Source organism: Mastigoproctus giganteus, chromosome 7 (assembly GCF_048544385.1).
Source record: "Mastigoproctus giganteus isolate SK-2022 chromosome 7, ASM4854438v1, whole genome shotgun sequence".
Classification (NCBI taxonomy): Eukaryota; Metazoa; Arthropoda; class Arachnida; order Uropygi; family Thelyphonidae; genus Mastigoproctus; species Mastigoproctus giganteus.
Window position 1 is genome coordinate 198,331,650 of NC_143581.1, and position 12,956 is coordinate 198,344,605.

Below are 12,956 nucleotides of genomic sequence, written 5' to 3' on the forward strand. Positions count from 1 at the left end.
AAATAAAAGTATAAAACATGCATGGCTGCAGATTGCATTGAATTATAAAGCTAATAATGAAAATAGTTGTACATAACTACATTGCAATATTCTTATGAATTAGTTTTTAGAAATATTATGCACAAAATAAATTTTAAAAATACAACAGAGCGAAAATGAGCCCCAAACTGCAATCTTTGAATTAAGAAAAGGCTTCTGTCATAACCCCTAGTTCATGCGGACTGATAATAGTTGGTGACCTTCATCCATTGGATTTTTTGCTAGGCAAACCTTGGATTTTCTTGGGGGAAGGGGTCTGAATATGGAGTTGTTACTGCTCAGTCATATTTTGCTTTATTTGAGGAATAAATTATCCTAATAAAGTTTAAAATAAATCGGGGATGACACAGTTGCGCACTCCTTGTCAGACCTGCTTGGCAGCATCTGCTGGAGGGATGAAAAGTGCTTGGGGTTGTGGTTACCACTTCCAGTAACAAACTAAGATAAACAAAATGAATTTGTGTAGTTGCAGAACTACAAAAGTAGTATCTGCAACCCAGTGATACACAAGGAGGCATTCTCATTTGCACACTAATGCTGAATGCTTTACTTTGTTTGATGTCTGAAATAAAACATAATTGCATGCATATTTATATGCAGTATTTACTGCTTTTTATTGTTATCTGTTATTGAATTAAACTAATAGAATTCAGTAGTTACCTCATTTTTTTCCTGCTGGTAAAATAATTATTTAAATGAATGAATTAAATATTAGTATTATAAGAACTTTCTTTAACAGCATCAGCTTTCTTAAAAATTGTTATCTTCTAGGGTAATCAGGCTCCAAACAGCAGTGATACCATGCTTTCATTTCTTCCTTTAGCTCATATGTTTGAGAGGTGCTGTCAGGTATGTTATTGCTTAATCTAAAACTCTTGAGCAGTTAACTAGATTTAGTGTAGTAAGTAAGTAATAAAGTAAGAGTTAGAAAGAATCTAAAAGAATAAAGGAACCAACATGTAGCTCTCATATTTAGATGCCTTTTATTTTTATTTTTTTGTGTATTTTAGATTTTTTACTGTCTGATGGCCTGCAGATTTTTAAAATACTTTTTCTCAGTTACTGATACATGATCCTGCATTTAGTTTCAATGCAGGCACTGAAACTGAACATATTCTATGCATCTAGTTTTTATTATTATTATTTCAACACCTGCATTGAAATATAATCCCACATTCTCTATTATTGTGTTATGTTGGTACACACAAAAACTGGCTTTATAGGATTAAAGTGCACATAACTTTGGTAATATGTGCACCTCTAATAATCCCTCTAGCTTGCATGCTGTACAAGGGGCAATTGTAAATAGCAATCAGTTGAATAAATAAATAAAATATAGATTGGCATACAATTTGCAAATTGATTCTACTCGTCACCTTGAGAGATCAGTAGTCTTCAGAAGTACAAAAAAACTTTTTTTTTTTTTTAACATAATTTGTAGTAGAGCTACCATTTCTGTTTTTCTTCTTCACCTATTAACTTAACAAAATCAGAGACTTTAATTTGTGATGTTTTTAAAGATTAAATGGTTTCAGAACAGACACTGCAAAATTACATAAACAGCAAGTAATCTTTTCATTCACTGTTACAAAGCTGTACAGTTCTGCCTGCTGTCTTTTGAATTTTCTGTTCTTTGTATTGACTTTTCATTTATTTTGTAACGTCCTTTTTTATAATGACATAATAAAACAAAAAAATTACGCAGTAACTTGAATACACATAAATAAGGAATGTAATTAAGGCTATGCACTAATGCTGCATAATGTTTTGAGTTTATGTTGGTACAACACAAGATAAGAAGCAACAAGATAAGAACCAAAGACAGCGGCCAGTGGCGATCACCCAACACTATTTCCGAACTTGTTGAAACACTATTTTCTTACTTGTTGAAACACTATTTGCTTTACCCATTAATAAAGATAATAGTAATAATAAATAAGGAGTTTAAACCAGTTGTGTTGAAATGAAAATTAGTTTTTTTTTTTTTTTTTTTAAATCATTTTGCAGCCTAGATAAAATTATTTAAAGAAATAAATTGGCCTGCAGGCCAGAGTTTTTGTGCACCCTTTGGTGGTGATAATAAATTTTAATCATTTTCCTGCCATACAGAACTAACAAATTGAAACAGTGGCATGATCATACTACAAATAAGAAAAACTCTTGGAAACAAATATCCAATAAAAGGTACATTTTATTGGATTTTTTTAGATGGAATGATCATGTAGAAAAGACGAGAGAGTGACCAGCTAAAGAGTTATTTAATGTAAAACTAAATGGTAATGACCTAGAGGTAGAGGAAGACAAATTGATGTTGTCCAGCAAGCAGTAGAGGAAAGAGTTTTATGGCTAGGGATAAAGATCTAACATGAAAATAGGATAGCATGGAGAAAAATAGTGGATGATGGCTGATAGTCCAGACAGATCTGTACTGCCATAGTGACCTGCACACCCACTAGATATAACAGATTTGGATGATGATTGCAGATTTGTTGATTTAATTATTTTATTTGACACGTGGGTTTAATTTTTTCAACCTTAAGTACAACAGGTAAGCAGCAGTGATTAACTAAATATCCAAATTTTTTTTTTATATATTTCTTTGTTGATATAATTAATGCAGCCTAACAAATGGTTCTAACTTACACTAAAGCATATATCACAATTCTTGTTAAGGAGCACTTTCTAATTTAGCATTAATAGTAACAAATAATGCAAGAAAGAAAGCTTATACAGCATCAGCCAAAAAAAAAAAAAAAAAAAAAAAATGTTTCACTTATCCAACCCCTCTAATAGTTTGTCTAGTTCTTCCTTGAATTTATTCAAACTATCAACTTCCACAACAATGGATGGAAGCTTGTTCCAGCAATCAACTACCCATTGGCTGAAGGCAGACTTCCACACATCTGTTCTACGATCATCCTTCCTCAGTTTAAATTTATGCCCCTCATATGCATAGTCTGAGAAAGAGGAAGAATCCCATCAATACTGAGTTTGTTCTTAAACACCTCAATCAGATCACCTTGTTGGTGCTTTTTCTCCTGATGCTGAAATTTGCAGAACTGAACCAAGCTCTTTCTTGTTAAGAGCACCCCTTTGTTCTGCTCAACGATTCGTTGCCCTTCTCTGTACCTATTTCAGCAGCTCCTCATTTCCTAAAATGAGTCTTCTAGACCTGTATGCAGTACTCAAGGTGTGGCCTGACCATTGCCTTATACAAAGGGATAATCATCTCCTTATCCCTGCTACCAAAATTCCTGTATATCATTGACCAAATCCCATGAGCTGTTCTGATGGCCTGCCTGTACTGCTCAGAGAACTTCATATCAGACTGCACAATTATCCTCAGGTTATTTTCATTTTCCTTATCCTCAGGTTATTTTCCTGAGTGTAGTACCACACAGTTTGTACATTACTCTGGGATTATTTCCACCTGTATGTTGGTACCTTGCATTTGTCAATTTTAAACTTCAGTTGCTATTTTTCAGCCTATCTTCCTAATATTTTTAGATCTGAAAGCTAATCTGTATTAATTTCCCAGTTTCCAATTTCAAAAGCAAGTATAAGATGAAGCTGTTTGATTTATAATAAATAAATACTAAAATTGTATTTAAATATGTGACTTCTTAGAGTTTTAATACTTCATTATGTTTAATGACATTTTTATGTTCAATTAACTTTTTGCACCATCTTTAAATTGGAGACCAGCTTTTGGTGTTTTTCATATAAACAGTAAATATATAAAATTTGACTCAAAATAGCAAATTTTCTCTAATCCACTATATTTATTTATTTCAGATAGCAGTATATATGGTTGGTGGAAGAATTGGCTTTTTTCAGGGAAATATACGTCTCCTTTCTGATGATCTGAAAGCTCTTAGTCCAACTATTATACCATGTGTTCCTAGGCTGCTAAATAGGATATATGATAAGGTGAGTAGCTGTTTAACAAAATCCTGGTCTATACTTTTGAATTAAAAATAAATGTGTAATTTTAAAGAAAAGAAATTGTCATCTGATAGTTCATCTTTAGTCAATCTATGTTTAATACAATTTGTCTTTATCCTCTAATAATATACCCCATTGTACTCTTAAAATTATTTAGAATCCATCGTTTGAGTGATGGCTGAGATATTTATTGCTTATCTTAATAATAGCTTGAGTTGACCTTGGTTCACTCAGTTCACTATCTCAATTAAAGAAGGAATATTTCTCTGTCCCTTTTTGTTATAGACTGCTCTTTAATGACCTGATATGAAAGAGGTATTGCAGAGCATTTCTGAGGAATGGAGAGAAATAGTGGATCTTTCACTCATTCCTAGGTGCCATATTATTATAGCAAGCATTACAAAGTGCCAACCAGTTTGTAATGCTTGCTATAACTAATGTTATTGTGTTGAAACAAAGTATCTGGCATCATTCATATCAACAAGTATGATATTTAAGTCTCAGATGTCCAAACCAAGTGAAACAGAATCACCATCATTTACACTGCTGCCAAACAATTACAGAGATGGTACCCCCTTTAGAAAAAATTTAAATGTATTCTCTTGATGTTGGATTAAAAAGTGGATTCATAATTTATCCTTTCATGGAGCTCATTTACGATCATCAGAATACTTGCACCTGATAACTGTATTACAGTAGTGTGTATAAATCTTCCTAAATGGTCAGTTGCCACCAATCCTTCCCAAGGGTTTGTAATTTCATTTGGGCATCCATTGGAATGCTCTCTCGCTCTCGCTCTCGCTCTCGCTCTCTCTCTCTCTCTCTCTCTCTCTCTCTCTCTCTCTCTCTCTCTCTCTCTCTCTCTCTGAAGTTAATACAGAATTGATTATTTCATTGTTCCTCCTTCCCCCCCCCCCCAGCTCTGCCTTTGCATCTAGTCGTGTCATCTTTAAAAGGCCTTTATTTGAGTACCTTCAAAATTTTTATGGACTTTTTTTTCCACACTGGTAGAGTTAGTCATGAAGAATGGTTGTGTAATTTTTAAACCACAAAACAGCCAAATCAGGTGTTAGGGTATACATGATGATATTTAATGCTTCATGAATAGGTATGATTTCTATAATAGCCATTCAGTTCTTACTTATTCTAAACTGCACTTAAACAAGAAAGTTGTCGAATGCTTAAAATAATTGTGGATTCAGGATTTTTCCGTTTCTTTTGCATGACCTGTTTTGGAATGTAACACATGAGTATTACATTCAAAGTCATTCCAAAGTGTTATATCAAGGAATTTTCCATGGGTAGTGTGACATGTATACATAAGTGGACCAATCAGAAATTTTTTTTCATTTTTTTTGATGCAAGGAAGCAAGCTTATATAGTATCAGCGTACATGCTGATACTTTATAAGCTTGCTTCCTTGCATCATTTGCCACTAATATTAGCATAATATAAAATTCCAGCAATGATGTGCTACTAGCATAAATGAAATATGTAGTAAACTTCAAATGAAGGGTGACATATAGGAACTTTTGAATGTATAAAAATATTCATTCAAATATTTTTATTTTCTGTAGTGGAATGTGTTATCTTTCACAATAGGATGCATGCTTGTCCTTAATTCTGATTCACATTAAGACTAGATGTAAATACAGGGACTGAAGGCCAAGAATGACACTGAAAATTGAGCATGATCATTTTATTCCTCACAAATTTACACTTAGAATGATGCCCTTGTGCTCTTAAATGCTTGAAAGAGTTGGCCTTCTGCCTGATTTTTCATTTATAACACATTCCAGTGTGGGTACCCAACATAAACACAGTTATTCTATAGAAGTAGGGGAATGGGGTTTTAATGTCTTCTAATGATAGACATGAGCCATCCCACATGGAGTTAGACAAGTGAATATGCCTATGAATGTGGAAATTGAATATAAAATACAATATGGAAATGGCAATTGATTTTGGAACAGGGCATTGACATTGTGAGGCATCTTAGGAAGCCATTTAGGAGGCTATAAGTGCATCGTATTCTTTTTTATATATTTAAACATGTGTTTAACATACTTATTGCAAATCTTTTCATAATCAGTTTATGCTAAAGTCTTCCCATTCCTCTGCCAGGCTGTAACGCTTTCTCACATTATAAACTTATGGTCCTAAAAAAAAAAAAAACTTGTATAAATGTGTATTATTCCTTACTGTAATGTTTTGTGCATAGTTACAGTATTTTTCATATCCTAGATAATTATTGCTGTTTTAATTATTAATGCAGGGCTAAGTTTTTATTGCACATGCTGTTCTATTTTTACTGTATCTTTTGCCCTCCTTTGTTGGATTATTTGTGACATTCATTGAAATTATGAATGATAAGAATGATTGCCTCAGCTTACAATGGAACCTGTGACTTCAGGGGATCTCAATCAATTTGGAAGCAATTTTTCCTTTGTGAACTTACTGTGCATACTAATCATATGCCCTGATGGCACAAATAAAACAAGATCAAGTTTGGGTAGATATGATTTACACATACACAAAAATACTCTGATAAGAAGGGTTGAGATGAGGACATTCTATGTATCACACTACATACCCAGTGCTTATTTCATATATTTATACATTAACCTCCAAAAAGTATTCAGACACCTCTGGTTTTATAGTTTATTTTAGCTTCTCAGATAAACAAGCAACTCAGAATAGTATATAAGTAATTCATGTGAGCCACAAGTTAGTTGTTTTCATTATAGCATATTGTAGAGCATAGGTCACTGATTTTGAGATAGGTGTTATTATTTGATGTCACATTTGTGGCTTGTTGATTTGTGCAATTGCTGACCCCCTGCACCATCCAGTAACCCACAGAAAAATCATGAAAGCTCACTCCATGTTGAGAGGGTTCCCAAAAGGGTAGTGTAACAATCCCATCTGACATCCTTGCAGAAAATCAACAGGAGCTGAAGCCTGTATAAACACAATTTGGACAGAGTTCTACAGCCTCTATTTTCATGGGGGAGTGGAATTGTGGCTTTCACTCTTCCATGAAAGATTCATCATTCCACAGCCTCTGTTTTTTTGGTACAGAAAATGTATTTCATTCAGAGAGCAAGAGAATTCAATTTTGTGAAGTGGCAAATCTTGCTACATGCTATTCCAATCAGATGAGTGGGTGTAGGGGATGCCTGGAGAATATTTGCTGCCAGAGTGCATTGTACAGTCAATGAAGTTTTAAGTAGGTGTGATTATGGTGTGGCTCTCTTTCCTTGTGATTTGGCCTAGGACCTTAGTGATTGTGCAGGGAATCACCACCACTGATGCCTACCTTAATGTTTTAGACAATTTCGTGCTATGCCACACTGCAAGTTCTGTTTGAGAATGGTTCATGGACACAAATGTACAAAAGTTGGAATGGCTGGTGCAGAATCCTGATTTTAATCCTATTGAACACCTATGGTATGAATTGGAACACTGGGTGAGGACCATGCCAACGTGTTAAGCATCAGTAGCTCAAGTCGTAACTGTTCTGCATAAGGAATAGATTATCTCTACTGTTGCAGTCAATCATTCATTGGTGAAAATACCCTGGAGGGTGAACTGTCTCATAGTAACCAAAGGGGAACCAACACACTATTGAAGTGGCAGAGATGTTATTGTGAATCAAACATATGTCCAAATACTTTTTAGAGGGTAGATCCTTCATAATATACTTAAATTCTCAGATTAAACCATTTAATTTGTATGATTATCAGCTTATTCATATTGCATTTGTTGTTTGGTTTTAATAACTATACTAAGGTTATTTGTGACAATTTTAATTACATGTAAGTAAAGTACAACTACTATGCTACAGGTATTTTTGCTGTAGACCTCTTGCAGAGCAGTGATGAAGCTTACAATAGACAGTAATTCATTGTGAAAGGGAGTAGCTGGGAGTAGTTATCTATAACTTCAATGGAACAAAGGGCCTGAAAATTTTCTTCTAGGGAACCTGAAAAAATAGTCAGCCAGTCCTTGTGGTAGTTGACCTTTCTGGTTAACCACAGGAAACTGAACATATACAAAATATACATGTGTAATAAAAAAATATCCTACATTTTACATTACTTCTTATAGGTAAATTATTTCTCAATGTACTTTTGTTTTGTATAGCACTTTTCAAGGTTTTCATCTATTTTAAGTGAAAAGTTCTTGTACTGCTCTGTACTAATTATGATGGTATTGATAAATTATTACTTAAGTTGAGATTTCATTTCAAGTAATAATCCAAGCCTACCTAATATCCATGAAAGACCATTAGTAATCTATATAAATCCAGTAATTTGAATTACTTGAAGTACTCTGAAGTGATTAGTATCAGACATTGTGCACACTTGGACTGGTTTTGACTTGGTCATTCTTATGAAACCTGATTAGAAACAAGATCCTGATAAATATGACTATAAAACACTAGTGATACAAACACTGACTAGTGGTGTGTCATAGAAAAGAACTGCATTATGTCACTTGTAATTGCAGCATGTTAATGTATAATAAATCATTTTTAGGCTTCATTAGAAAGTGACACCAAAAAAGAAGCATTTGGACCGTAACTTTCAGTGGAACTGTTTCTGAATTTGATTTTGTTAAATACTATATCATAGTTTATTGTAACTGAAACAAAAACAAAGTATTTTTAAATATATAATTTTGTATTTTTAAGCAAGGATATTTTATTTTCATTTAATGATGATAATAATATTTTTACTTTTGATAATAAGATTGCCTTAACTATGAGTTAAGGTAAGCTAGCGTAATAGGAACTAATGCAGTAGGTCTACTTTGGATTGTTTTTGGCTGAAATACATAAATAAGCCTTAATTATTTAAGGAATCTTAGAAATCATATAATGCAGTTGTATACCTTGTTAATAGCTATTTGTATACATTGCTTATTAAACATTTATTCATTCTTCATAATTCTGCAATAAAGCAAAAATTTAAATTACATTTGCCTTTTAGCTATATTTTAAATTCCTTTTTATAATGATATCTTTCATATATTACAATCTATTTAGGTACAAGAAGGAGTCAATGGCAGTAAAATTAAGCGCTACCTTCTAAATATGGCACTCAGAAGCAAAAAGTCTGAAGTTCAAAGGTATATTTTATTGGTATTAATGTAATTTAAGATTTAGTTCTGTATGTAGTATTATGAAAAAGGCGATCGGAAAAGCTGTTCAAATTAGAGGAATATGCATCCTGAACCTGCTGTTAAAGATTCTTGGAAAATGGATCAGGAACCATTTAGAAGCTCGAATCAAGGTGTCAGAAGAACAAAGTGGTTTTTCAGCCAGGACGTCACGTATAGACCATATCTCAACAGTACGACAGATCCTTAAATGCCAATCGAAAGGAAAAGAAATCTTTGATTTTCATTGACCTTGAAAAGGCATATGACAGTGTTCCAAGAAAACTTATGGGAAGCACTGAAAGAGGCAAATATTGGTGGACAATTGATTAACATTATTAAGACAATTTACAGGAATAATAGATGCAGGATTAAAGTGGGATCAGCTTTGTCACCTGAATTCTCTGCCGACCGGGCTAGCCGAGTGGGTAAAGTACCTGCCCGGCAACCCAAAGGTCGCGGGTTCGATTCCCGCCTCGGGCTTGGATCAAAGTACTGCAAAAACCTTGGGAGGTGCAATATGGCCACAGAAGCCGATGCGCCAATAACTACCAAATCAAAAAAAAAAAAAAAAAAAAACCTGAATTCTACACTTCAAAAGGCTTATTACAAGGCTGTTGCATGTCACCAACACTTCAAAATTTATATCGACATCTGCCTAAGATCCTGGTCAAAAAAATGCAATAAAATGGGATTGTCGATTAATAAGAACATCTATATTCACAATTTACTTTTTGCAGATGATCAGTTTGTGATAGTACAAGAATTAGAAGGTGCAGACTATGCACATCGTCAATTGTTTAAGGAATATAAATGGTGGGGTCTAAAAATCAATTTTCACAAGACTGAAATGTTGTTCTCAGGATCAGGACATATTCTAAATATTGAAGGTTTTAAAATCAAACAAGTCGATAAATTCAAATATTTGGAATCAATCTTACAAAGTGATGGATCATCCCAAGCAGAGATCAATAAGAGAATTGCAGAAAGGCTATTGGCATGTTAAATTCTGTTCTATGGAGCAGAAATATTCTAAATAAAACAAACTCATATTTCAAACGATTGTACAAAGTCTTCTATTGTATGGAGCGAAAACCTGGACGTTGAATAGGCGAGGGAAAAAATTGCTCCCCACAGAAATGGATTTTTGGAGACCCTCAACAAGAACTTCTAGAAGAGACAGAAAACGGAATGATGACATAAGAGAGAAAATGGAAGTGAAAAAAATAGAAAAGTGTTTAATATGGTATGGACATATAAAATGGATGCAAGAAACCAGATATCTAAAGACTATCCTGGAATGGATAGCTCCATTCCAGGATAGTCTTTGGAGGAGAGGAAGACCTAGGAGGACATAGATGGATGGATGGAGTATGGGAGTGCATGACAGCCCAAGGTTTAACAGAACAGTCATTTTTTTTTTTAATGAAAGAATATGTACGCTAAGGCTTAGAGGCATATTTTTTAACACATTCATGATCGGTGTACATGCTCTGACAGAAGATTCAGAGGATGAAACAAATTATGCCTTTTACGAAGCACTGGAGAGAACATTAGATGAGGCCCCAAGGCACAATATTAAACTCATCCTTGGAGATTTCAATGCCAAGGTAGGGAGAGAGGAAGTACACACACCAACAATAGGAAGAAACAGTTTACATGAAACCAGTAATGAAAATGGGGAAAGGCTAATGCACTTTGCAAGAGGGAAAGGCTTGAGCATTAGTAGCAAAATTTTCCCACATAAGAATATCCACAAAGAAACCTGGATATCACCTGATGGCATCACATTTAATCAGATCAATCACATCCTCATTAATACTCGTCATGCTATGGATGTAATGGACGTGAAGGGTTACAGGGGGAAAGATAGCCACTCGTACCATTTTTTTTGGTATGGTGCCATCTGCAAAATAGGCTCTCAAAGGTATATAGAGGGAAAGGAGAGATAAAGAAAATCAACAAGATAAGCTTAGAGAAGATGAAGATATTAGAGAAAGATTTAATGAAAGTAGAGGAACAACTGGAGAAGCACCAACAACAGGATGATGAGCCCATCAATAAAAAATGGGAAGATATTAAGGAAGCACACTGAGTGTAGCAGCAGAAGAGGCACTTGGAGTGGAACAAAAAAGAGTGAGAAATGGACTGGTTTGATCAGGACTGAGAAGATGCTGGAAGAACGAAACCAAGCCAGGCAGAAAATGTTATAGAGAGGAACTAGAAAGAATACTGAAGATTACAGGGTTAAGAGCTGAAGTGAAGTCAGTATGTAGACAAAAGAAAAGCAATGCAAACTTAACTACAAAAAGTATCAGAAAAAATGCAAGAATACAACAGGGGGCAGATCAGGTAATTCTATAAAGAAGTAGGAAATGTAAAAAAAAAAAAAAAAAAGGTTTCCAGCCACGTACGCCACTTAACCTGTGTAAGAATAAGAAAGGAGAAATAGTGGGGGGGGGGAGTTGGAGATCACAGAAGTTTGGAAGGAGCATTTTAATTCCTTTCTTAATAAAGAACAGGCAGACCCAGAAGGAATTGTAGAAGAGAAAGAAAAAACAGATAATGTTGAAGGTATCTTGGACTCAATAATAGAAAAGGAATGGGATTCAGTCCAAAGGGCTAAAAACAACACCCAGAGAAGATAACATCCCAGCAGAACTCAATGGCAAGCGGCAAAAAACTGATACAAAAATTACATCAGCTTACATTGGACATATGGGGAAAGAGAAGAATTGCCAAATGACTGGAAGACAGCGGTAATCATCCCAATCCACAAGAAGGGAGATAAACTAATGTGTGGAAACTACAGAGGGGTTGCCCAGCTTAGTGCAACATATAAGATTCTATCCTTCATCCTGACTAGAAGAATATCAAGACTAGCAGAAGGAATAGTTGGTGAATATCAAAGTGGGTTCCATGCTGGGAGGTAAACTGTTGACCATATTTCCACTTTCAGACAGATCTTGGAGAAGTGCTATGAATATAATGGAAATCTTCATCATCCCTTTATTAATTTTATCATGGCATATGATAGTGTTGATAGAGTGGAGCTGTTGGAAACAATGGGAAGCCTGGGCATACCAAAAAAGCTTGTAAGGCATGATGAAGATCATGCTAGAAGGAAGCAAGTGCAAGGGAATCAGAGTCCTTTGAAGTGAGAAGAGGGTTGAGACAGGGGAACCCCTTGTTGTCAGTCCTTTTTAACTTGGTGTTGGAGAGGGTATGAGGAAAGTATCAGCCACCTCCAATGGGATCATATATAACACTCTATCAGCACGTAGCCCATGCAGATGATGTAGTGATGACTTCCAGAAACCCACATATTCTGAGGACAGCTTTTGAAGAGTTTTTGAGAAAGAAGCAGAAAGGGTTGGGTTGAAGGTAAATGAAAATAAAACAGTTTATGATTACAAGTAGGAAGGAGAGAAAGTACCCAACAGATCTGGCAAACAGCAAAGCATAGTTTCAATAGACCAGAATCCTTCAATTATCTGGGAGCTATGATTCAACATGATAGTAGTAACTAATTTCTGTGCTAACTTAATAGTAAGCCCAGAAATTCAGGCTTTTCTTAATGCTGGTAATAGATGCTATTTTTCCCTGCAGAAACACTTTCGATCAAGGCTGCTCTCCAGAAGAACAAAATTAATGTTATACAAAACAGTGGTAAGGCCTAATGGCGGATTCAGGGTAGGAGGCACTGGGGCACATGCTCCCCTGTCGTTTTTTGGAAAATATACTCCAATTGTTTAAATTCCCTTTTGCTACAAAAAAAATTTTTTTATTGTTAACATAGGATTTTATCT

At 34.7% G+C, this 12,956-nt stretch overlaps 1 protein-coding gene across 3 annotated transcripts in view; it reads left to right on the forward strand.

Moving 5' to 3' along the window:
- Positions 1-12,956, forward strand: part of LOC150083538 (long-chain-fatty-acid--CoA ligase 6-like) — a 238,822-nt gene that overhangs the window by 195,690 nt on the left and 30,176 nt on the right. For all 3 annotated transcript variants that reach the window (XM_090377344.1, XM_090377345.1, XM_090377342.1), the window contains exons 10-12: positions 811-888; positions 3,835-3,969; positions 9,035-9,117. In XM_090377344.1, coding sequence (XP_090233470.1) covers positions 811-888; positions 3,835-3,969; positions 9,035-9,117 — 296 coding nt within the window. The remainder of the gene's footprint in view (positions 1-810; positions 889-3,834; positions 3,970-9,034; positions 9,118-12,956) is intronic.